General features: G+C 52.7%; 1 protein-coding gene across 4 annotated transcripts in view; it reads right to left on the bottom strand.

The window, feature by feature from the left end:
- NFIC (nuclear factor I C) overlaps nt 1-26752 on the bottom strand; it is a 61203-nt gene that overhangs the window by 26373 nt on the left and 8078 nt on the right. For all 4 annotated transcript variants that reach the window (XM_074337567.2, XM_074337564.2, XM_074337569.2 and 1 more), the window contains exons 2-3: nt 24934-25465; nt 373-444 (exon numbers count right to left, since the gene is read on the bottom strand). In XM_074337567.2, coding sequence (XP_074193668.1) covers nt 373-444; nt 24934-25465 — 604 coding nt within the window. The remainder of the gene's footprint in view (nt 1-372; nt 445-24933; nt 25466-26752) is intronic.

Raw genomic sequence — 26752 nt, 5'->3', positions numbered from 1 at the left:
CCCCAACACAGAACTGAGTTATCCTACTCATTGTTAAATGTCCCATGGGACTGCAGGGCCCTCCAGGGCCCCTCTAGTGGGATGAGTACCTTGGATCCCAGGCACTGGGAGCTCAGAGTTGTGGGTTCAAAGCACTGGGTGGCCCTGGGCAGGCCCCTTAACCTCTCTGAGCCTCAGTTTCCTCATCTGCAAAATGGAACAACACAGCACCTACCCCACAGCATCGCTGTGAGAAATGAACCGTTCATACTCGTATGTGTAAAGCATGCACCCAGAGCCACACAGAGTACATGGGGATGCTCAGAAAATGATACCCAAATAAAAGATGGGAATGGGGCTGTGCTCTCCACCCCTCGCCTTCCCCAGACTCACCCAGCGTGATGGGCTTGCTGTCTTCCTGGTCAGAGCCCATCCCTGCCCGGGGACTGCCACTCTGTTCTGCATCTGCAAAGAAAGGGAGGAGGAGTTGGTGACACTGCAGGGACCCCCACCGCAAGAGGAGAGGATGGCCCCTGAACATGAGAGGATCCAGGGTCTCTTCTTGGCCCCCTCCCTTGGCTGCTGTCCCAGAAGATCACGGATGTCTGGCAGGGCACCTGCAAACCCCAGCGCAGGTCCCCACGTGCTGGAATGTGGCCTCACGCACAGTACAAGAATGTATGTGCAGGGGCTGGCTCTGCTGTGGGTTAGAACTCTTCCCACTCTGAGCCTCAGTTTCCTCATCTGTGAAATAGGGTAGTTCGTTTAATCCAGCCTTAAACCTAGTAGGTAGGAGCTATCATCCCTATCTTACTGGCATGGGGAAACTGAGGACCAGTAAGAAGTCCTTGAGCCCTCGGGCTCCCTCCCCTCAGCCTTGAAGTCCTAAGGGTTCAGCCCTTGGTCTTGGGGGGCCACTCAGGGCCCCCAAAGATGGGACAGAAGGGCGTCCCTCTGTAGCTGCAATGCCCCCACCCACCTGCCTGGCATGGGGGCTCCCTCCCGCCCCGGCGTCTGCCCCTCCATCTTATCTAAAAATAATCAGGCTCCTTGGCAGACGGGCATAGCAGACAGACGCTGAGCTCAGCTTTATCGGCTCCGGTGGCCTGGATGGAAGGTGATCACGCCAGCTCGCTCCATAGTCCCCACATCCATTCAGGACCGGGGCTGCAGGGGGCACATGGCTGAGCCCAGCCAGACAGGGATCCCCGGACTCACTCATCTGTCTCTCAGGTCAAACAGGAAGGTGGTGGAAATCACCATCAAATACCAGAGAAAGAATCAGGGCGCTCCACCTGCCACACCGCAAAGCTGGGAGTAACTCTGTGTGTGTGTGTGTGTGTGTGTGTGTGTGTGTGTGTGTGTGTGCCCCCTCAGGCAAGTCACTTAACTGTTCTGAGCCAGTTTTCTCCCCTTTCAAATGGGTGTGAGCATTGCCCAGACCCTGCAGGAGGCAGTAAGGACATAATCCATATGAAGTGTTCAGGGCATACATGGTAACGTCAGTCACATTATTATTCCTATTGTGACAATTACTAAGTTTTTTAGATCTCTAAGAAGATCGCAAATATGGCACTTTATTGTTCCCATTTTGTATGTTCCCTTAAATCCTTAAGATAGCTACAAAGCTGGCATTATTATTGTACCTATTTTATAGGCAAGGAAAACGAGTTAGAAAATGAAATGTTCCCCACCCCAAGCCACTTGTGCTCTGTTATGAAGGTCACAGGTGACTCTTGAACAATACGGGGATTAGCAGCACCGATCCCCTGTGCAGTCAAAAATCCTTGTATAATTTGACTCCCCAAAAACTTAACTAATAGCTTACTGGAAGCCTTGACCGGAAGCCTTATTGATAATGTAAATAGTCAATTCATATATATTTTGTATGTTACACGAATTATATACTGTATTCTTACAATAAACAAGAGGAAAAAAGGTTATTTGGTAAATCATAAGAGAAAATACATTTACAGTATTTACTGAAAAAAACCCCACGTGTAAGTGGACCCACACAGTTCAAATCCATGCTGTTAAAGGGTCAGCTGTATTTCGTTCCTTGGTTTGTGTGGGCAGCCAGACCTCCAATGCCCTGTGTGTGCGTGAGCCGGCTGGCTTCTGGGATCAGATGCCTGAGTTCCCATCTGTCTGGGAGCCTCAGAGGAGGTGTGGTCAAGGGGAGGTCACTTCCTCTCTGGGGGCCTCAGTTCCTTCAGGGTTGTCATGGGGATAATAATAATAATGATACTTCCTAAAACAGTCATGAGCCCTTGCTGTTTGTCTGGCACTGTGCTAGTGGCTTTGCACACACTGTGTTTTGCACACCTACTGGCTGCTAAGATTGAGGGTGCCATAAACAGCACAGGAGCGGGGCTTGTGCAAGGCCGTGTCTCAGTTTCACATCCAGGAGCAGCCCCTCCTTGACCTGTATTTGCAGCCCCAGTCATGGCTGCCTGGGCTGAGCATGGCTGGGCAGCGGCCGAGGGGAGTGTGCCCGGCTCGGCCCTGAGCCCTGTGGCCACTGCTGGGCTGGGCAGCCAGCGGCCCCTCAGAGCTGGCCAGTCCTGCTTGGATGGCCCCAAGGCTGGTCACAGGTGGCCACTCGGTTGGGAAGTGCCCAGCCCGGGCAGCCATCCGTTGGGCTCCGGGCCTTGGGCACAGGACCCTCTTCAGGAACTGTGCCCACATGGACTCTGCAGGCAGCAGTGCCTGGTTGGCACTTGGGCACTCCCCCAAGAAGGGGAGATGTTTCTTGAGCATCACCTCTGTGCTTGTGCTTTGGCACCAGGCAGACCTAGTTGTGGGCCTCAGATGCAATGCCTCATCTCTCTCTGTGCCTCACTCTCATCTGTGAAACAGGCACAACCACCACACCTCCCTCAGAGGCTGCTTGTCAGGGAAAAGGTGACAATGCATGCAATAAAGTGCTCCAAACAGTGGTTCTCCATCCATAGGAAGTAGGAAGTGCTTCATCAACTGGAGGGGCCTTACTACTAGTATTACCATTTCTGTTGCTGTCTGTGCCTCAGTTACTCTGTATCCATTAAAAGCTATGGTGCTAGACTATGGCTGGCTCCAGTGGGAGCCTCTGTCTCACTGTTCATTCACTCGATGACCTCAGGCCAGCTCCCCACCTCTCTGAGCTTCACTTTCTTCCTCTGTAAAATGGGGGAGATAATAAACCCCACCCTCCAGGGTTTGTTGGGTTGCCAAGTCAGCTAGTAAGTGTAAAAGGGTTGCCATCAATTTGACAATAATACACAGCAGCATTGGGGAGAGATTATAAATGATACTGGGTTTTTAACTTAATTTTTGTTTCTAATTGTTCATAGCTAGCATTCAGAAATGCGATTGGGTTTTGTATGTTAATCTTGTATTCAGCAACCTTGCTGAACTCATTTTTGAGCTCTAAGAGCCTTTTTTGTTTAGATTCCTTGGGATTTTCTATGTAGACCATCATGTCATTTGCAAATAGGAACAATTTTATTTCTTCCTTTCCAGTCTGTACGCCTCTGATTTCCTTTTCTTGCCTTATTGCGTTGGTTGGGACATCCAATGCCATGTTAAGTAAAAGTGGGGAGAGCATGTGTCCTTGTCTCGCTTCTGATCTTAGGGGAAGTCATTCATCTCTCACCACTATGATGTTAGTTGTGGGTTTCTATAGATCCCTTGTTGTGTTGGAGAAGTTCTTAACCTTTTCCACAGTTCAGGGAAGTCTGTTTCTTTATTTAAATAAGTGTAGTTTCTAAATAATATGATGCTGTACTTATATGCCATTGCATTGAAATTTTTTAAATTTAATTTTTATATTGTGGTTGAATACATAACATAAAATTTACCATCAGAACCATTTTTAAGTGCACAGCTCGGTGGCATTAAGCACATTTCACACTGTTGTGCAGCCATCCCCACCATCCATCTCCCAAACTTTCCATCTCCCCAAACTGACACTCTGTCCCCATTAAACACTCCCTCCCCTCTCATCCCCCAGCCCCTGGCCCCCACCATCTACTCTCTGTCTCTATCGATTTGACTCCTCTGGGGATCTCCTGTGAGTGCAATCACACAATGCCTGTCCTTCTGTGTCTGGCTTATTTCACTGAGCATCATGTCCTCAGTTCAATCCATGTTATAGCAGGTGTCAGGATGTCCTTCCTTTTTATTACGCCATCTTATTTTTAATCATCTCTGAAACCTCAAAATATTTCTCATCCACCTGCTGATCACTTGCCTATCATGTGGCTCCTGAAAACTCCCCAGCTTCTAGAGCTGTCTAGTATGGCTCCACTAGCCACATGTGACTTTGCATTGAAATGAGCTAAATTGAAATTAAATTAAATGGTCAGAACTTCAGTGGGACTGGTCACCTTTCAGTACTCAAGAGACACACGTGGCTGGTGGAGACCAAACTGGACGGTGCCAAACATCGCCATCAACACGGAAAGTTCTACTGGGCCAAGCAGCTCTGGGTGTTCCGTGAAAAATCAGGAAAAGAAAGAGAGAACACAGATAATTCCTCTTCCTCCTCCATTGTACTTATACATCCAGCCCTAAAACAGACCTTCCTTCAGTCTGAACAGATGTACCCACAGGTAGGTAATGTCTAAAGGCCAGCTAATGCCTCAAGGCCAGTGCCCCAAGACGTCCCAGCCCCCAAGGGGGCAGCTTTCAGTTGCTGAGCTTACTGTGTTAAGAGCTTCATGGAACCATTTGATTAAATCCGCCCAATTGATGAGGTTAGAAAACCGAGGCCCAGCTCAGACAGTCTATTTCTCAAAGTTGATGTAAATTAGAAGTCGTCTGCCTAGCGTAGGGGTTCTTAACTGGTGCCATTCTGCCCCCAAGGACGATGTCTGCGGTCATCTGTGTTTGTCACACTGGAGGTGCTCTTGGCATCGATGGGGTGGGGGACCAGGGATGAAGCTCAACATCCCACAGTGCCAAGGACGGCCCTCCCACCAGAGAATGACCCTGCTCCTAGCAGCAGTGCCAAGGGGGAGAGACCCTGGTCTAGATCTATCCATTCTTGAAAACTGGTTCTTGGGGCAGGAGGCATGGAGGAGCTAGAGTTTTCCTCTTTTTATGTATAAAATATAGATATGTAGATATAAATATGATATACTTGTGAAATTAAAATTTCATGCAGGTGGAGTGATTAGGGGGAAAATGTCTAAAAAGGTTATTTAGGGAGAGGCAATAATAAAAAAACAAGGGGTCTTGTACATTTTTAAAGTGTTGTAAAAAGAGAAAAGAATACATGACAGAAACCGTATGTGACCTGCCAGGTCTAAAATATTGTCTATGTGGCCCTTCACTGTGTGTTCCTGGGCAAGGTCTTTGACACCTCTGAGGCTCCGTTTCCTCACCCATTAACTGGAGCTGAACTGCACTGCCATTTACTTCCTTTGATCACTTAGATCCTACTGGGTGCCAAAGGCTTGGGGGACACAATGGTGACCAAGATAGACAAAAATCCCTGCCCTTGTGGCACTGACGTCCTAATGAGGGGAGCAACAGGTAATGAATAAGTAATCAAATAAATCAGGAGGAGAATTTCAGGCCATGCCAAGTGCAGGCGAGGCCACACAAACCTGGAGATGTGAGTAGCAGTGCCTGGTGAGTGAGGGTTGCGGCTGGACTCTTGGGAGGGTTGACGAGGTCTCTCCCATTTGGGACAGTACATCCTATGGTTAACACTTAGTGAGTCATTCTTTTGACTATATGGGGCTGCAAGTTTCACTTCCATTGACTCATTTAATCTTCGAAACTCCCCCAGGACAGACATTTGATTATCAAACCCATTTCCTAGATGGGGAAACTGATGCATTTGATATCCTCTCACCCAACTCCCTGCAGCAGTCCTTGACTGAGGCTCACAACCCCAGGTGACCCAGAGAGGATAAATAAGTTACCCAAGGCCACACAGCAAAGAAAATGGATATACTGACCTGGTTTTATTTGTCCTCTTTGAAAACATATAAATGAATATCTTATTGAATTTTACATAATATAGATCACCAGCTTTAAAAGGTTTGCTTGTGTGCGTTTTTTCCTGACCTCATCAACCCTGCCCCTTTGGCCCAAATCTATTTTCTGCCGTCCAACTCAGACCAGGTATTCAATTTGGCCCTTGGTGATGCTCAGTATACCTTCTCAATCATACAAGGAAAACGTGGATGGACACACTGTAAAACCTAAGCAGAACTGTGGAAGCCAGTGAATGAGAGTTTATGCTGTCAGCGGCCAAGCTGGGGATGTCCTCCCGGTGTGCCTCGAGATATGAATACACTTTCTCAGAGCATGGGGGTCCGTGATCAGAGGCATCGCTTTGGAGTTCTCAGGGCAAGTGTGGGGCTTTGAGAGCCTTTAAAATGTGCTGGGGTCTTGAAGAAGAGGTGGCGGGTCCCAAACTCGTGGCGGGTCCCAAACTCCTCTGAACTTGAGGCATCTTCTGGAAGCTACAGCCATGCCCCAAAACCTGCGTTTTCCCAGCCCTGGCACAACCTGGTGTATGACCTTGGACTACTCTTGTCTCTCTCCCCTCCAAGCCTTGGTTTTCCCCATCTGTAAAGTGGAAATTCTCAATTGTTGCCTGACTTTACAGGTGTGAGGTTTTTTGAGCTCAGGGCGGGAAAGAGCAAATCACAGATAAGGGGATAAATACTGTTTTGGTGACAGCATTTTGCCAAACTCAGAAGTTAAATGAACTTTGCCCCTTCTCTGCTCACAGCCTCCAGGGCTCCCACCTCCCTCAGGGTAAAAGCCCAAGTCCTCCCTTTGGCCCACAAGGCCCTTCACAACCTGATTTCACCTCCTCCCTCTCCTCCTCGCTCACTGCTCCAGCCTCCTCGCTGTTCCTCCAACATGCTAGGCACAGGGCTGCCCCAGGGCCTTTGTATAGGCTGTGCCCGCTGCGTGGCGCTCTATTCCCTCAGAATCTACACGGCTGGCACGGTCCCCTTATTCCAGGGCCTTCCTCAAAGATCTTCTCAGAGAGACACACAAGGCTCTTTAGAACTATGCATGAAGCATAGCTAACCACACTCATGCTAGTATGAGTGAGACTCTGGCCCTTGACAGCAGCTGTATTTCAAGTGACACCCTCGTTGGGCTGGGGACCAGTTCTCTCGACTTCCTAGGTCCGCGGGTGTTCATGTGCAGCTGGAACGTCATCACCCCCTACAGCCTTTTGCTCAAACAAACACATGATCATAGCAACAACAGAAATGTAACCTGGATCCCGTTGACAGAGTGTACAAACTGTTCTTTCCTATCCGTGGCCATGAGCCCAAATTTGGTCTGTCCCAGCTCATGACAAAGGCGCCGCCATGGCCGGTGCCGCCCTTCCCGCCCCGGAGCACCCACTCCCTTTGCACCCAACAACTCCCTCTATTCCGGTGGCTAAAACCTCTAGTGTTCATAACTGGAAGATCAATGCATCACCCGGCACTCATGTCACAGATGTTTACTGATCACCTACTACTTGCCAGGCATCGGAGAAATGGCAGAAAGCCAAGGGAGGAGAGACAGACAGGAAACGAGCAAACAGAAGAAGGCTGAGATCATTTCACATGGTTCTAAGTTTCACTAAGGCAATAAAACTGGGTGAGGGGACAGAGAGTGGCTTTGGGGGTGATTTTGACAGAGAAGTGAAGCAGAACCTCTCTGAGGTGGTAACAGCATTGAGGACCTAAGAAGGGAAAGGAGCCAGCCATTGGGAGAGCTGGGGCAGATGGCACAGCAAGTGCAAAGGTTCTGGGGCGGGAATAAACATGGGATGTTTGAGGAATGGAGGCAGACCACGTGGCTCAAACATGGTGAACAAAGAGAACTGAAAGGGAGACAAGCTGGACTACTCAGGGCAATGTGGGCCACCGTGAAAAGCTTGGGTGTTATTCTCAAGCACGATAAGGAGTGATGACTCGACTGACGTTATATTTAAAAATGCCCGGCTACGAGGATGTGGAGAAATTAGAATCCTCGTGCACCATTGGTGGGAATGTAAAATGGTGCAGCCACTGTAGAAATCGGCTTGGAGGTTGCTCAAACAGTTAAACATAGAATTTCCCTATGACCCAGCTATCCTGCTCCTACATACGTACCCGAAAGAATTGAGAGCAGGGACTCAAACAGATATTTGCACCCCCATGTTGACAGCAGCACTCACAACAGCCCGAAGTGGAAACAACCCAGGGGCCCATCGACGGATGGACATGCTCATCGACGGGTGAATGGATAAACACAGTGGTCCATCCAAACAATGGAATATTGTTCAGCCTTAAAAAGTAAGGACACTCTGACACCTGTTGCCATATGAATGAACCTTGAGGAGATTATGTTCAGTGACATAAGCCAGTCACAAAAGGATAAACACTATATGATCCCACTCACAGGAGGTCCCCAGAGGAGTCAGATTCATAGAGACAGAGAGTAGACAGTGGGGGCCAGGGGATGGGGGAGGGGAGGGGAGTGAGTGTTTAATGGGGACAGAGTTTCAGTTTGGGAAGATGGGAAGGTCTAGAGATGATGGTGGGGACGGCTGCACAATGTGAGTGTACTTAATGCCACTGAACTGTGCGCTTAAAAGTGGTTAAGGGGGTGAATTTTTGTCATATATATTTTACCTACATACACACACACACACAGTCTCTGGCTGCTGAGTGAACTGTGGACCTTGGGTGCTGGGAGGGCAGAGTGGAGGTGTGGGAGGTGTGGGCAGGCGTCCCGGCAGGCATAACAGCCTGGCCCAGGGTGGTGGCCTAGGGATGGACAGACAGGTCATATTTAATTAATCTTTGGGATGCAGAAAGGACAGGACTTGCTGAAACCATAATTACACTTATTTAAAACCTGGCAGGATATAGGAGAGCCTAGCATTCCCACTAGGGCCCAGTGGCTTGTCTGCTGGGCCAGCATCGGCTGCCACTGTGAGCTCTCCTGGTTTAATTTCCAACCTTAGCGGCCTTCCAAATGTAGCTGGCTTTGCCGGGTGCCACGTCCGCCTCCCAACACCAGCCAGCTAGAGAGAGAACCAAAGCCAGGCCCTGGAATCCCCAGCTTCCACGTGTCACCAGCCATTTTTAAATATTAGCAGCTAAGTTTTGACTTCTTTATCCTGGAAAGCTGTGCCAAACACACGACCCCGGCCTTCATTCCCTACCAACTCCTGCCAGGCACCTTCCCTGACCCTCCCCCTCTCAGGCAAACTCTAGCCACCTTTCCCAGGTCAGCTTTAACACCTTCTTTTCTGGAACACCCTCCCCTGGCTCTCTGTCCAAACCTTTGTCCTAGCCTCCATCACACTGGACTGAGTCTGGGTCTATAAATATACAAAAGTCCAAACCCCTCCCCATGGCCCACAAGGCCCTGCATGACCTGCCCCCGTCCCTTCCCTGCCCTCACCTCCTTTTCCTCCGCCTCCGCTTACTCTGCTCCAGCCACTCGGGTCTCCTTGAACATACTAGGCATGATCCTGCCCCAGGGCCTTTGTACATGCTGTTCCTGCTACCTGGAATGCCTTTCCTGCAAATGCCTACCTGGCTCACTCCCTCACTTATTCAGGTCTCTGCTCAAATGTGGTTTATGTGTCCTCAGGACCAGGCACTGAATCTGGGCTTGATGTTGGGGAAGTTTGGGAACTTACCTCCTCGTGACCCTCCCAAGTGTGACAACAGGTTCCATGTGTATGCAGTTATGCTACAACCTGCTTTGTGTCCCTGGCCTCCACCTCCACCTCATACTGCGCAAACCCAAGTATAAGGGGAAACGGTGATTCTTTCACTTGACATATGTATTGAGTGTGTATCGTATACCAGGCCCTGTCCTAGGCTCCAGGGACACAACAATGAACAAAACAGACAAAGACCTGCCCTGTGAGGTTCACAGTCATGGGCTTTCTCCCAACCATCCTGAGGAGGGCCAGGAGTTGAGCCACTGCCTGAAGGCCTTGGGCTAAACTGAACTTGACTTCCCTGGTAGTGTGGCAGAAGGACCAGAACCAAAATTTCCCTGGTCTTCAAGGAATTCCCTGGAGATACCCCTTCCTGTCCCCAAGACCAACAACAGTGAAAAACGGCTATCAGTAATGCCAATGCTGTGTGACCCCAGCAAAAGTCCTTTCCCTCTCTGAGCCTGAACATTTTAGCACACAGGATCGCAAACCCTGGCCCAGCCCTTTTCCAGGGGCTGTTTGGACAAATCAAAGGAAAGAAGCCAGATTCTAGACGCTCATAGTACCAATCGGCCCCTAGGGAGTGGTCTGGGAAATCTGGACAAGAAGTGGGGGACCCAAGAGGCAAAAGGGCATGGCCACGGTCACCTCCTAGACACTGACCTCCGCCAGGGCCTCCCCTGCCTTGTCCTTCCTGACCCACTGCGTTCCTCAAGTCTGGACCACACTTTCCATCTCCCTCTCCCCCCGCTGCTGGCCGCCTGGGCCAGAGCCAACCTGCTTCAGAATCACTTTCAAAGAAGTTTCTTTTTTCTTCCCACTCAGCCGCTCTCGCCCCCGCCTTCTCCATGGCCTGGCTCTGGGCCCCGCCAGGCGCTCGTGGACACCTCGGGCCAGTGGGTCAGGGTAATGGCTGTCCACCACCCCAGAGTCCCCAAGTGCTGGGCCTGTGTTGTGCCAGCTGGCGGCCTTGGGCTAGACTTGGAAGGTGGGGGAGGGCTCCAAAGGGAGCTTTGCAAGGATTGTTTTGGGGTGTCCAGCCTGAGAATCCGGTGGGGAGGCCCCGGTAGGCCACAGGGCTCACTTTGAGGCCTGCAAGCAGGGACTCATCCCATCCCGGGATGCTTTTGGCCACCACACCACCTTATGACATCATCGCTCTGGCGGCCATTTTCTCAACTCTCCCTCTCCCAGGTTCCAGATGCTTCTCCTGGCCTCAGCGGCCATTTTGTGCATGCAGAAGGAGCGGGCTGGCACAGGATTGGAGTGCCGGACCCTCCCCTCCTGGGTGGGGTGAATGGGGGGACCTCCCTGCACACCACCGGACTCTGTCCTGCCTCCCCCTCCTCCGGCTTCCTCTGCAGCCTCCAGGGGGTTAAACACACATGTGCCAACAGGGCGGTGGCCATGCCAGGCAGCCTGGTGGCGCATGCCCGCTGCCAGCCTGGAGCTCCCGGCACCTCTGCACAGGTCTCTGCGCCACCGTGGCCCCCCATCATTGCCATTGGCACAAACCAAACTCCGGGTGGCACCAAGGATGTGAAAAACAAGGTTAAAAATACCCACACACGCACCCTCGCCCCCCTCTCCTGGTCCCCTCCAATGTCAAATGTGTCAACACCCCCCGGGAAGGGGGGGGGCAACTTAAAATAACTCGCTGTTTACATTTGGAGCAAATTCTTGGCTTCTCCAGCAGCCAAGTCAAGGCCTCCTCCCGCCTCCCTGGCAGGCCTGCCTGGTTCAGCGGCTGCTGTGGGGAGATGGGGCAAGGGGGGGTGGGGGTGGAGAGGATGGAGGGACTCCCGGAGCCACATGTGCCCATGGACTCAACACACATGTGCAGGCCCACAGGAGGGGGACGGGCCAGCCCTGGAAGCCATTTGTGGCCACATGGTGGACAGAGCTGGGAGGACGCACCACAGCACATCATCTGCCAAGGATGGGGGGGGGGCCCTTCCCCGCTTCCCAGTCCTTCTGGTGCTTCTGGGGCCGCATCACTGACCCAGCAGCCCCAGGGGAATCGGGAGGCTGGAGGCTGGCAGCCTGGCCGCGGGAGGCAGGCACCAAGGAGAGCATTCAAGAAACAGGGCAGAGTCAGCCCCGGACTGTGTGGCTTCAGGCAAACCCTGTCCCTCTCTGGGCCTCAGTGGGGAGCACCCTGACCTTGGAGTGGGGGTCAGTAGAACGAGTCCCATCCAGTTTTGCTTGAGGAGGTCAGACTAACAGATATGTTGTGGCCCCGTTCCGTGCCTCAGTTTCCCTTTCTGCAGAAAATAGGCGTTGAACTGCACACACGTCAGATTGCTGGGTGCTCCATTTTAGAGAGGGGGAAGTTGAGGGTCAGGGATAGAAGAGGCTTGCCCCACGTCTCATGGGCAGTACGTGGATAAGTGGATTGGAGCCCAGCTGCTGTGGTTCCAGCGCCCACATTTTTAACCCACTACTTCCAACGCAGGAGGAGATTGGAAACTAGAGGGCCCAAGCCTGAAGGGAGTGGTTACAGGAGATGTTTCTTGTCCCTTCTCAACCCCCTTCTTCCTGTGGCCTCTCTTCCTGGAGCCTGGCATATAGTTGGTGCTTAATAAATTCTTGCACATAGTTGGCACTCAATAGATGCTTGCAGACAAGTGAGTGTGATTATTCCAGCAGAGCCTGGCATACAGTAGGCATCCAATACATGCTTAATGAATGAATAATTGGGATTCTCCTGATAGGGATGGCATACACAAGTGCAAAATAAATGCTTGTCAGACAAAAGAATCTGAGGAATGCTGGGATAACTGGGGGATATTCAGAGGGAAAGAACATGTTTAGGGGGATATAGACTCCAACCAATGGTGACACAAGGGTTTTCTGACAATAGGCCCAGGGCAGGGTGTGAAATGTCACCCAAGCACTGCCCATCTAGGTCCCCTTGGTCCTTTGAGGATCAGGAGAAATCTATTTCGAGAAGCTCGTTCCCCCCACCAACTGCTCCAGGTCCTGGATATCAGAGGGAAGGACCTGTGGTAAAAGAAGCCCAAGGAAGTAACAGGAAAGTGGCCTGGGGGGCCAGGAGGGCTTCCTGGAGGAGGGGACATTTGAGCTGGCACATTGATGTATGAGTAGGAGTTTGCCAGGCACATAATGGGCTTGTGGGGAAAGAGAATAATGTATGGGGGGGAAATTACAACTTGCATTTTTTTGAGTGCTTATATGCCAGGAGTTTGATACAATCCCAGGAGCTACAAATAGACTTAGAGAGAGGTGCAGATGAGGCCCCAGAAGGTTAGGCAACTGGTCTGAGTGCCCGCAGTCAGGATTCGAACCCATGCTGAGACAGCTGCATCACCTGCTACCTCGCTAAATGTGTCTGGCTATAGCAGGGGCTGGGTGGGCACACAGGTGCTGGCCCAAGCTTACCTGGTGAGACTGGGAATAAAACCTGGAATAATACTGACTGTGCAGGTGGAACACCCAAAGTGGGGCTGGGCAGCCGGCAGTTACCCGCCCGGCCCACCCAGAGCCCTGCGGGCCGCCAGGGCACTAGAGCCACATCCCAGCTTGCCCGCTAACAACATCCTGATTTCAGGAGTGTCCCTGGGTGTGTCTGAGGCGCCATGCCCTCACCTTGCCCCTCCCTTCCTTGCATATTCCCAGGCAGGTGCTGCTACAGGTAGGGCACAAGAAGGCCACTGCCAGCCTCAGAAGGAGCGATGTGATCTTGGTGACCAACCTGCACTGTCCAGGCTGACAATCGCCACCGAATTCTCACACTTCTGGAATCTGCCTCTGCCTGGTGGGCTCCCATTATCGCTCACCTGAACCAGTGCAGGGGCCTCAGCTTGGATCTCTCAACTCCCACCCTGGCCCCCCAGTCTGTCCTCTCCACCATTGCCACAAGGCTCCTGAGCCCAAGTCAGGTACCATCCCTCCTCTGCCCATAGCCCTCCAGGACTCCCACCTCCCTCTGAGTAAAAGCCCAAGTCCTGCCAGGCTCCATCCCCTCCCTGCCCTCACCTCCTCCCTCTTTACCCCTCGCTCACTCTGCTCCAGCCACACAGGCCTCCTCGCTGTTCCTCTAACACGCCAAGCCTGGCCCTGCCCCAGGGCCTTTGCACGGGCTGTGCCCTCTGCCTAGAATGCCCTTCCCCTAGTTCTTCACACAACTGGTTCCTCCTCACCCCTCAGGTCTCAGCTCACATGTCAAGTCCTCAGATAGACCTCCCCCAAATAGTCCATCACTCTGTATTCCCTTTTTTTTAATTTTTCTCGATAGCCCTTATCATGAACTGATGTTAATTTCTTGCTCTTTGTCCGTTTCCCCCAACAGACTGTGAGCCCCACGAAGATTGGGTTTTGTCTGTCTTGTTCACTGTGGTGTCCCCAGGACCTAGACAAGTGCTTGGCACACAGTAAGTGCTTAATAAATATTTACTGACAACAAAGTAGTTCTTTTGGCTGAGTGCTGAGCATGTGTGCGCAATGCTGTTCTAACCCTTTTTGTGGTTTCACTCATGTCTCCCTCAGCAGCCCCTTGAGGGAGGCAGATTTTATAGATGGGGAAACTGAGGCCCAGAGAGGGACACCACTTGCCTAAGGTCACATGGTGAGCAGGTGGCAGGGGCAAGACCCCCATTATACCCCACTGCTTTCCTTCACTGACATCCCCATTGCCCAGATGGGAAAACTGAGGCTCAGGGAGAGACGTGACTAACCGAGTATCTGAAGCACAATGGGCCAAGCCAGGGCTTTGTGCCTTGCCCAACTGACCCACTGTCATTGGGAAAGAATAGGGTGACAATAAACAACATCAGTGACAATGACAATAATGATGGCAGTTATTGTATCCATAAGTGCAGAATTGACCAGGGTTCATAAGGTGCCCCTCCATGGGTTCCTGCAGGGCCCTGAAGGGGAGACTTAGGGGACATGGGCTCCTTTAAGAGCCTCCCCCTCCCCAGCTGGGCTCTGGCCCGCCTCCCCTTATGTAAGCAGGCCAGCTGCCCTTGCATAACCTGATTACATAAGAAAGCAGGGAACAGGCTTGTCCATCCAGCAGCAACCTGTCCCAGGCTGTCTATGGGGCCAGCCTGGGGCACAGGAGCGCTGAGGCAGCCCAGAGTGGCCACTAGGTGCAGCTCCAGCCCAGGGTACACCCCAACTCCCAGACACAGCAGCCTCTGAGTGTGGGGGTGGGGGGAGTGAAAGGCTTCTACTGCACAAGTGAACAAGGGTTGTTCCCATTGCTCTGAAGGTGAAACTGAGGCCCAGAGAAGGCAAGCAAGCAGTCTGGAGCTGTACAGCCTGGAGCAGAGGGCGAAGGTGGCAGACTGGGGTGAAATCTGGGCTGTGTAGCCTCAGCTCAAGCCTTAATCTCTCAGTTCCTCCCTCCGAGATGGAATTGCAAAATAGGACCTTTCTCTGCAAGGCCTGGTGTGTAGTCGGTGCTCAATAAATGCAGCCTTAAACTTGGTGGTGGGCCCTGTTCCAAACCCCTGTTAATTCTATTAACTGGCTTAACACTTACCAGTAGAACTCATTCTACATTTGAAGAAACTGAGGCATGGAGAAAGACAGAGAATTGCCCTGTCCACATGGTGGGTGAATGCCCACTCATGAGATGCCCGGGTGGCAGGTGCTGTATAATCGCACAATAGGCACAGGAAGAGTGCTGACTATACTGAATCTTGGCCCAGGTACTATTCCATCTTCCCCAAAACCCTTGGGGGTGAGCACAAAGAGCCCCAGACACAGATGGGGAAAGCAAGGCATAGAAAGAAGGGATATGTCCAAGGTCAAACCCAAGCCCTACCAGGCATGCACTGTCTCCTCCCCCAGGCAGGCAGGCCTCTGGGTCCACCCCTCTGACCACGTGGATTTGGGGGTGTCTGAGTATGGTGTCCTCCTGCCCCACCATGCATATCAGTTCCATCTTTGGGGGGTGTGTGGCTTGGGAGCGAAGGCAGTCTCTCTCCTCCCCCTTCCCTCTGGATGCTGGCCCTTTAAGGCAGCAGGCTGCTAGGGCTTGTCCTGGGGTGACCCCAAGGGGCGGGTGTGGTCGGGAACAAGGGGCCCATTCAGCTGCTGCCACTGCTGCCTCCGGGCAGCCCACAGGTTGGCCTGGGGTGGGAGGTGGGGAGGAAACTGGCAAAGGCAGGGCCGAGACTAGGGGTAGGCAAAGCAGAGAAGGACTAGGAGAGAGAGAAAGAGACAGAGAGACCCAGAGACAGAGAGACAGAAAGGGACCAGCTGGCCTCCGCTGCGCCTCTACCTCCCTGGTTCCCCCTTCCCCCGCCCTTGAGGGTCTGAGGCTCGCCTATCCCCCCAGCCAGGCTGCAGCCTCCAAAGCTGCTTCTTGATCCAGCTGAACCTGGCACACCAGTGCCAAAGTCCTCTGGGCCCAAAGGGGACCGACCTCCAGGGACATTCTGGGGAAGTCCCTGACACACCCCAAACAGCCCCTTCTCAGGGGACTATTGTGAGCCCCTGTGAACTACCAGACCAGGGTCTGAATCCTGACTCTGCCTCTTAGGTGTGCAACCTTGAACTAGTGGCTTTGCCTCTCTGGGCCTCAATTTGCCCATCTGTTAAACGCAATTAATGATAATCCCTACCTCAGTGGGCTTATGGTAAAATGAAACAGTACTAATACTTCCTGACATATACTGAAGGTTTAACTGTGTAAACTCTCAATACATCTGCAGTTCTCCTGTAAGCACCCCCAGTACCCCAAACACACAGGCAGGCAAACCCTGCCTCCCGCCAGATGTCACCATCACCTATTGTAGCCGCTGCCTTCGACTGAGGATATACTAAGCACCCACGGCCTCACAACAGCCTCTGCAAACACAGCCTGGGTTCCATGTCCCACATCCAATAAACAAATTAAATAGGGATTAAATAAAGTTTTGACTCATTCCTGGGACTATCTGGTCCCAGGTTCTCACAGCCATGTACCCCCACCAGCTGCTCCCAAACACCTCACTCCACATGGGGACCTTCATCCAGCCAGTTGCCCCCAAAACGGCAGCCAGTGTGGACAGAGCCCCAGAGAAACTAAAATGTACTTCTTTCCCCCTCTGTAGGCATCTTTTCTGGAATATTCTTCTCAGTCACTGTTGTCTGAGGACAGGCTTACTGGACTCTGACCTGAACTTTCTGGGTCCTTGACTCCGAGATTTCTAGAACATGCCTCCCCCCACCCCCGGATGTTCTAGAACCCAGCTCAAAACAATTCAAAAGCCTGTCATTGGGCATGGAAAAACCTAGCATAAGGAATTCTGGAACCTGCCATCAATGGTCCAGAATACACTTAAGGGTTTCTTGAATATCAGTAAAACCAATACTAGATTAGATAATTGATGATAAATTTGGAGGATTTAGAATCTAGCCTCACATTCTTGAGAACCCTGCTTGGGAGATTTGAGAGCTGTTTCCAGACTGTAAAAACTCGCCTCGAAGAATGCTAGAACCCACCCCAGGGTATTTTAGAACCCAACTCACAGAATTCAGGAGCTTGTCCTTGGGTAAGCAAACACCCAATGTAAAAAAATTTGGGGCCTTGCTTCTGGACACTCAGAAACCCAACTCAGGAAATTCTTGATCCTGCTCCTGGATGGTAAAGAATAGACTTGAGGAATTCTAGATCAAGGCCCCACTTGTGGGATTCTAGAACCATTTCTTGGGTGGCAAGTAACCTAACTTCAAAAAATTGTAAGGCTTCCCTTAATACACTGGTTCTCACGGGAGTGATTCTGCTCCCTAAGGATGCTGGATGATATCTAGAGATATTTTTGGTTGTCACATTTGGGGGGTGTTCCTGACATCAAGTGGGTGGGGACCAGGTGTGCTGCTTAACACCCCACAGTGCCCAGGACGGCCCCCTACAGAAATGTCCTGGCTCCAGTGTCAGCTGTAATGCAGGGGAGACCCTGTCTTTCTGTATTCAAAAGCCCCAAGCTGACACCTTCTAGAACCCACTCCTTGCATTCTTATAACCCGCTTTGGGAGACTTGAGACCTACCTCAGAATACTCTAGAACTCAGATGTTCTAGAGCTAAGCTGCCCAACTGGGCCACACGTGACACTGAGCACCTGAAATGCCGTCAGTTGGAATCGAGATTTGAGTGTAAAACACATGCTGAATTTCACAGACTTAGGACAAAAAAAAAAAAAAAGAATGTAAAACGTCTCAGTAACTTTTTCATGTTGATATTGTGTCAAAATGACACTATTTTGGATATCTTGGGTTAAATAGCATAGGTTGCTAAAATTAATTTCCTCTGTAGGTTCCCATTTGTAAGTGTGGATACCGGAAAAATGTTAAATTATGTAGCTCACACTGTATTTCTTGGACTGTGCTGTTCTAGAACTCACCTAGAAAAATTCTAGAATCGCCTAGAAGGTGAAGACCCCAACTCTGGGACTTGCAGAACTTGCTCCCTGGATGCCCTGAAAACCACCTCAGCTCTGGCATCCTACAGTGCCCCCCATTTGACCTGTGCAACCCCTTCCTAACTTGCAACTCCTTTACTCCAGGATATGAGGGTCCTCGCTTTCCCTGCCCTGGCAACCCACAAATTGGCCTGGAACAGAAGATGGGTCAGAATGGACCAGAGGAAGGGCCCTTACTGGGCGACCCCAGACAGTGCCACACCCCTCTCTGGGCCTCAGTTTCCCATGTGGACAAGACATCTGTGTCCCCAAGTGCTCCCTCCCTCATCCCTCACCATCTCTGACCATCTGTGACTTCCTGCCCACACCCAGCTGAAGGGAGAGGGGCTGACCTGACAGCTGGCTGGGAAGGGGGGCCCAGAGATGTCCCTAATTGCCCTCAGCCACCCCTTAGCTCCTGGGCCAGGGGCCAGGGTGCCAACTGTAGCCCTGCCACAGAGGGTGGCCACCACAGGTGCAATGTGATGCCTTCCACTTCTGAGGGCTCCTCAGAGGGCTGGGCCATGCCTGTGTGGAGAAGGGCATCCTCACGGGCTGCCTCGGCACCCTGGCACTGGCATGTGCGGACATGTCACCCAGACGCACATGCAGGGGCGTCCGCAGAGGGGAGGACTTGCTTACCAAGAGCTCCCATGTCTGAGCACTCGCCATGTGCTGCAAGCCTTCTTTCTCATAGATGCTATCTGAATTCCCATCGCTGGAGACTCCCTATGCTGATTTTGCAAATGCAGAATACAAGCACAGAGATGGGTACTAACTTGTCAAAGGCTGCCCAGCGGGCCAGAGGGCAGAGCTGGGCCTAAAACCACAGTAATGATGATGATAATGGTCGTGATAATAATTACTATTATATTACCATCACTGATATTATATTTATTAATTACTTATTATTACATTTATGCCTATGGAAAGCATCACTACTTATTAATTATTATATACAACAACAAATAACATTTCAAATTGTGGTTCAATAACAGTAACATAAAATTGACCATTTTAAGCATTTTTAAGTGCACAGTTCAGCGGCAATAAGCCCACTCCTATGCCCCTAACTTCCCGACACTGCACCGCTCCCCTCATGGGCTCCGGGCCTGCTGTGTTAGCAGTACCTTCACCTGTTAGTCCTCCTTTGCCACTAACTGTGAGCCCAGAGGCCTCCCACCATCACTATAAATACACCGTCAGCTGGCATCTGGGCCTCAAACTGTGCAGCCACCTTCCCTGCAGACAGACAGCTGGCACACCTGGATGCCTGGCCCTGGGAAAATCCAGGCTGCCAGGAGCCCCTCACACCTCCACCACGCAGACATCTGGAGAGGAGACGTGGTCTGGCTTCCAGCAGGAGCCCATCCTGGGTCATAGGTGCCCCTGTGGGTTCACTGGGTGGGCAGAAAGAGGCTCAGGGTCTCAGAGCAAAACTGAGTTCTCCCCATTGCCTCAGGCGGCTGGGCAGAGGTTCCAGAAAGGGGCCGAGCACTTATTCAGTGCCTCCTATATGCTTTTTCGGGATCACTGACTCTGATCCCTCAGTGCAGTGGACGCAGTTCGTATTCACCACATTTACAGGCGGGAAAACTGAAGCTCAGAAAGGGGGATGTACCTCACATAGTATGCAGCAAGCATGAACACGAATCGTGCCCGTTATACAAAGAAACAGGCACCCTCATGTACCCTCCCGTCTACCCTTTGTCTCCCCAGCACAGCACCCACTGCTGGGACGAAGATTAATGGGGGACCAGAAGACCCTCAGTGAGGGCCCAACCTGCTTCTTTCTGTGGCCCACAAGGCCCCACCTTGCTGCCTTCAGCCTCCCCCCAACCCTAGATCAGAGAGGGCAAGACTTTGCCCTAAGTCACACAGCAAGTCAGGGGCAGAGCTGTGGCTGACCCAGGCCCTCTCGCTCCAGGCAGAGGCCCTTCCCCTGTCACCTGAGCCCAAGATGCCCTTTATGGAGACCATGGCACCCAGGCTTGGGCACAGCAGGCACTTTAATACGAGGTCTGGGAATTAAGTGCGTGAACTTTGTTGCTAACCTTTTGTTGATATCAGGGGGATTATTCATTATGAATTTGTACCAACTGGACAGTTAACCAAGTTCACTATTTGGAAGTGCTGAAAAGGCTGCATGAAAAAGTTAGACAACATGAACTTTTCACCGACAATTCATGGCTCTTGCATCACAACAATGCACCAGTTCACACGGCACCGTCTGTGAGGGAGTTTTTAGCCTGTAAACAAGTAACTGTATTGAAACACCCTCCCTACTCATCTGATCTGGCCCCCAATGATTTCTTTCTTTACCCGAAGATAAAGGAAATATTGAAAGGAAGACATTTTGATGACATTCAGGACATCAAGGGTAATACGATGACAGCTCTGGTGGCCATTCCAGAAAAAGAGTTCCAAAATTGCTCTGAAGGGTGGCATTGGTGCATAACTTCCCAAGAGGAGTACTTGGAAGGTGACCGTAGTGATATTCAGCAATGAGGTACGTAACACTTTTTCCAGGATGAGTTCAGGAACTTAATTTTCTGACCTCGTATGTTTCACCCCTCTTCATTCATTTATTCACTGTGTACTCAGGGCCTGCCCTTATTATCATCTGTACAACTGGGAGTGTGTGGGGTCCCGCCTGATAACCTCAAAAGTGGTTTTTAGTTGTTTTCCTTTCAGGGGTTTTCAGGACTCAGGATCCGTGGGTTCTAAATCTATTCTGCCTCTTAGGAGCTGTGTGACCTTGGGCAAGTGCCTGACTGTCTCTGGGCCTCTGTTTCCTTATCAGAAACATGGGCGGTCCCTCCCTCCCAGGGTGGTGGAAAGAATTAAACCACTTGAGATGTGGGATGGGCTCAGAACTGGCCACACAGCAAGCACTCAATATGTGTTGACAATTACTAGTATCTCTGTCATTATTGCTTCCCAGTTTCATCCAGAAGGGGTTAGGGACCCCTCATTTTCAACTGCCCCCTTCCCTGGGGCACCCTGGGCAGCTCATCTCCGATGCAAGCTTCCCAAGCTGGTCCCTGTCCACAGCGCTGTCCCAGGAGGTTGGCACCGCGCAAGGCGGGAACAGGAGGCCAGCCCACGGCAGCATCAGCAAATGGGCACCAGCTGGGCTGGCGGCTGGGGAGGGCTGGCAGCTGCCTGGAGCGGGCAGGCCTGATAGCCCCTCCCCCGCCTGCCCCTGGCACTGAGCCCACCAGCCTCAGGTTTCTTAGGCCGTCAGAGGGGGCGGGGAGGTCTGGCTGGGCTCCGGGGCTGGGCAGTCGGCTTCCCTCTCTGGGCCCTGTTTCCACCCTGCTCCTTCCCAAATGCAAGGCAGGTTGAGGAATGCCAGATTCACCGGCTCCTGGCCTCCCCATCACCCTCACCACCTCCCTCTCCGACAGCCTCTTGGCCATTCCATGCCCAGGGCCTTTGCAGTGGATGTGACCTGCCTGCTGCACTCTCATTCAATCCCTCCAGGCTTCCCCCATCTCCTGCAGGCCTCATCCTCCCTGTCTAGAATGCCTCCTGCCCCTCTCCATACCCCTCCCCTGCTTTGTTGCCCTGACATCATGTTATTAATTTAACTGTGAATTGTCAGCTTCCCCATCCCCTGCTCAGGTACACATGGCCACCATTTTCCCGCCCCAAAGTACATGCATTTAGCAGGCAGCCTTCAATGTCCCAAGGGGAGGCTCACATCACCCCCTCATTACAATCACCCCAGCTGTCCCCTAGCCTGGCCCCAGGGAACACACTGCGTTCAGTGCAGGAACCAGGCTCCTATGGCCACAGTGGCACCAGATGGACACGTGGGGCAGCCAGATTAGGCCCCAGGAGGTGCTCTGGGCTCTAACAGCCCCAGTGCTGAAGAGACATTCTCATGGTTTGTCCCCACCCCTACATTCCCCAAAATAAACCCAAGGAGGCTTGGGATTCCCCTTTGGGGCACAGCCCCACCAGTCCACCTGACACCCCTTAGGAGAGGTGGGGAGGCTGGGGAGAGGGGGGAGCAGGCCTTGTCCAAGGTCAAGGAAAGACTGAGTGAGACAGGGCAGGCATGTGCGGTGCCTATGAGTCTTTCTGTGTTTCTGTCTGCGTGTGTGTGTGTGTGTGTGTGTGTGTGTGTGTGTGTCCTTTCATTGCTACGAGGCCCCACTCCTGACATTGGAGGTGGTACTTCCTTTTAGCTGGATGGTGGGTGCCCCCCAATACCTACCCTGTGCCCCTCGAGGTCAGCTGACGCCCATCCCCATCCACCCATCAATTCCATGGCCTCCCTGCAGGGCTGAGTAAAGTGGATGCTGTGCTCTGGCCTAGGTTGGGACCCCATCCAGCCCTGGGACCCACAGGGTGGGAGCAGGGAAGTGGTGGCCAGTGTTCTCTGCCATTAAACTGATACCTGCCTGGCCAAGAACAGACTTAACTCTGGCCCAGAATGAGGTCCTGGGATAAATGTCGGGGCACTGGGGCTCAGTAGGGGGATCCTGGAGGGTGGCCTCGGCCTGGGACCCTGGATGAGACTTTGACTGGTGGAAGCCTAGAACACAGACCCAGCCTGGAGGTGGTCAAGCCATGATGCCTGGCTGCCCACATTGCAAACCGTGATTTCCCTCCATCCCTTTCCACCATTGAGCATGGAAGGCTAGGGAAGGGGGCAATGTTAGTGACAGAAGCTGCCTACATCCAAATCCCATTTCTGCCCTCTCTTAGCTGCACAGGACAGGTTCCTTCTTTGGGCCTCTGTTTCCTCATCTGTGAAATGGCTACAACAATGATTCCTGCCTCATAGGGCTGCTGTAAGAATGGAAAGGAACTGCTAAGCCCTCAGGAAAAAATGCCTGTCAGAGAGAAAGCAGAGCTAGGAGTTGGGGGAATTGAAGTATAAGGAGGAGTTTTCCATATAGGAAAGGCATCACAGGCAGAGGGAACAGCATGAGCAAAGGCCTGGAGGTGGGAAATCATAATCAGAATGAGGATGTACCATAACCATCCATGGAGTCCTAACCCTGTGCTTGGCACTTGTCTTCAATCCCATAAAGGTTGTTTGTTGAGCACTGACCACGAGTACCCAACGCTCCAACAGGCAGCTAATTTTGAGCTTCCTATTTTATAGACAAGGAAACAAAGCAGAGAGGGTAAGTGACTTGCCCCAGATCACCCAGCAGCAGGCAGCTAAACTGGGGCTGGAATCGCCCCACACCCGACCCTCACTCCCAGCCAGCTGGGGCTGGGTCAGCTGCGGCCAGTGTGAGCAGGGATTCCCCTGGGATGAAGGAGCCGGCTAGAAGCAGGGGAGGGTGCAGCGTTGACCTTCCCTGGCCCTCATTCAAGGAGGCTGACCAGACTGGCCGGCAAAGGCATAGCAGCCAGGCTTGAAGGTGTCTAGGGAGGCTGGAGGCCTGGCCTGCCTGCTGAGCCCAGGGGGGAAGGGGGCTGGCTGGGGGAGGGGAGGCGCCTGGAGATTGTGCTGATGCCAGCAGAAAACTCGCTTCAAAATTTTATCATCTCTGTGCGGAGGAGGTGGGGGCAGGGTTGGGCATGGAGGATGGCTGTGGAGGGGGAGACCTGGACCTGCATGGTAATGAGCCAAGACTGCCCCTGCCCCCTGTCCCCTGCCTGAGACTGTCACCTGGTCCACCCCTCTGACTCCATGCCCCCTGAACACGGCTTCACTGCAGGCCCCAGTGTCCTTGTTGCTAATTGGTGGGGGCAGGGGAAGGGGCAGACTGGGTCAAGGTCAAAAAATCAAGGTCAAGACTGGGAAACTGCCTGGCTTTCCTTCCCACACATCCTGAAGACATGGAGCTCCACGGCCTCATCTAATCCTTATACCCCATACCTAGGAGTCCGCACGGTTGTTATCCCTATTGTACAGAGGGGGAAACTGAGGCACAGAACAGTGATATGTCCAAAGTCACACAGGAGATGCATATGGAACACAGACACACCGACAGGAAGCAGTGGCCCCTTGACCACCAGCACCCGTGACCTCGAGAGGCTAGACCACTCATCCAGCCTCCACATCTCCACCTAAGCTTCTGACCACCTGGCATACCCCACTCCACTCACTACCCAGCCATCCTGCAGAGCTTAGCTCAGCCACACCTCCTCTTCCAGGAAGCTGCCATAGAATTCCCCACTCTCATAAACCCTGCAAGTTTCAACCTTAGGCATTTGACCACAGAACCAGGAAACACCCAGCTGGAAGGGCTAGAGCAGGGGGACGCTGGGGATCAGAGAAGGTGGTGACCTAACCAAAGTCACACAGCACCCCAGCTTTCCACTTGTGGCACAAATGTTTGCCCCGTCAGGACTCTGCTGGAGCTCTGAGAGTCAATCAACCAGCGTTCACAGCACACAACCCCAGCACTCTCCCAACTTTTTCTGAAAACATCAGACTGTCTGTCTCCCATCAGTCACTCTTTTGTCTTCATCCCTGCTCCTGACAAGGCTGTATCTTGCCCCTCAGACCTTCTGGGATAGGGTCTCATCTCCTGAGACCTCAAGAGCCTGCCAGCCCCCCTCAGACATTAAGATCAGCGCCTGCCTCTACCTTCAGACCCCCAGAACACACCTGCTTCCCCCCTCAGACTCTCCTTGAACCATCTCTCTTTCCCTTAGACCTTCACACAGCATGAGCCTGGCCACTTGGACCTCAGTGTAAGCTCATTCACCCTTCAGACCTTCCCATTGCATCTGCCTCCCTCTTTAGGGCGTGTGGGCTGCCTCCTCCTTCAGACCTCGCCTGGGTTAGCCCGCCAACCCCCGGCACCTCTCATGGGTCCCCGCCCACCTTCGGAGACGAGTGCCGCCCCCCCCCATCTCCCCGTTGGGCCCTGGTCCACGCAGAGCCAGCTCACCTCGTTCTCGCACGAAGTAGGCCAGGTAGAGGTCTAGCTCCTTGACGGCCACGCCAATGTGGTGCGGCTGCACGCAGAGCACAGGGTGGCCGCACTGCGCGGCCTTCACCAGGCGCTCGCCATCGGTGCTCTCCAGCGGGATGCCCTTGAAGAGGATGACCATGACCAGGTCCAGCCTCCACACCTTGTCGGCCTGGCGCAGGCAGTCGATGCGGCGCATCTTGCCCTTCTGGTCGGGGTTGGAGAGCACGCAGCCAGGCGCCTTCTTGCCGGTGATGGCCAGCACGAAGTCCTCGCGGCACTCGGGCCGGATGTCCTTGCGCAGCTTGGCCAGCAGCCGCGACGCCCACTTCTGCTTCACCTCAGCTTTCTCACCCAGAAGCTCGTCCTTCACTGCCCGCTCCTCGTCCTTGGACATCCGCTTCTCGTGCTTCTTGAAGTACTTACGCTTCCGCGCCTGCAGGTTGAACCAGGTGTAGGCGAAGGCGCGCACGTGAGGCAGCAGCGCCTCGATGAACGGGTGGAACTCATCCTGTGGGTGGGAGAGGCCCTAGGTCAGGAGGCGCTGGGAGCCAGGAACCCACTGTCCGGCCCAGAAGACTTGACGCCTGGGGATCTCCAGGTAAACCCACTAAGCGGGGAGGGCCAAGTAAATGTGGGCAGGGAGCCACTGCAGACCCCTCCACCTACTGGGGACAACTGAAGGGACCCAGCAGAAGTTCACAGAGAACAGTAAAGAACCCATTGCCCAGATGGGGAAACAGGCTTGAACTAGGTGGGACTAGTCCAAGCATTGAGGACCATCTTGAACCCCAATGTAAAGACAAGACAAGCTGAGGGTTCCAGGTGGAGGCTGATGGGGACCCACCGCACAGATGGGAAAAGTGAAGTTGGGATAATAGGATGTCCTGGATCCATTCTTTGCCTTCTAGAAGCAAATCCCACTTTGAAAGTACCATAAAGAACCAGATAGTGAATACTTTAGTCTCTGTTGCCACTCTATCCTGTAGTGCAACATTCACCATAGCTGAGATGCGAAGGACAGGCACGGCGGTATTCCAATAAAACTTTATTGACAGAAACAGATGGTGGGCATTGGGCTCCTGGCTGTAGTGTGAGCTCTAACGTTTAGAGCAGAGCTGAATACACAATGGATGCTCAATAACTGCAGGAGAAACCAGGCTCCTTCCTCAGACCCACTGCTCCACAGAGGAAGCTGATACCAGATGGGGGGGGGGGCATCCAGGGCTGCTTCTACTGGCCCTTGACATTGATGGAAAAAATGAGGACAAGGGACCATTACTAAAGACCACATGTACAGACAGGACTGGCTGAGGCCCACAGGCCAAGGCTAGGGACACCTGGACGTCAGGGGCTGATGGAAGGGTGGAGTCTCCTGCACAGACCCACTGCAGGGGCCAGGAAAACTGAGGCCCAAGGAGACATGAGGTCAGAATGCACTAGAGACAGGGGAGTTCAACCGTGGAGGTTCAGAGCTGGTACATGGGGGCCAGTTCACCCTATCCTGTCCCTCACAGACCCATTCCACAGTTGGCCTGTGGAAGACTGAGGCCTGGGGAGATTGAGACCTGGCTAGAGCTGTGACTTCAACATCCCCCTCCCATCAGGCCTAATTGGTATTGCTGGGCCCACAACATTCATTTTATAGACAAGAAAACTGAGGCCCCAAGAGTGGACCCAGTCATGAGGGGCTGGAACTGGACCCCACACCCATCTGACTTCCCTCATGAAAGCAGCAGCTCCAGTCGGGCCCCTCGGCAAGCCACATGGGAGACCCCCATCCCCTTCCATGGGGGTG

The sequence above is a fragment of the Rhinolophus sinicus genome, chromosome 15 (assembly GCF_057876585.1).
Source record: "Rhinolophus sinicus isolate RSI-liver-muscle chromosome 15, RSI-T2T, whole genome shotgun sequence".
Classification (NCBI taxonomy): domain Eukaryota; kingdom Metazoa; phylum Chordata; class Mammalia; order Chiroptera; family Rhinolophidae; genus Rhinolophus; species Rhinolophus sinicus.
Note: the sequence above shows the minus strand (reverse complement) of the source record. Positions and strands in the feature narration are given on the sequence as shown.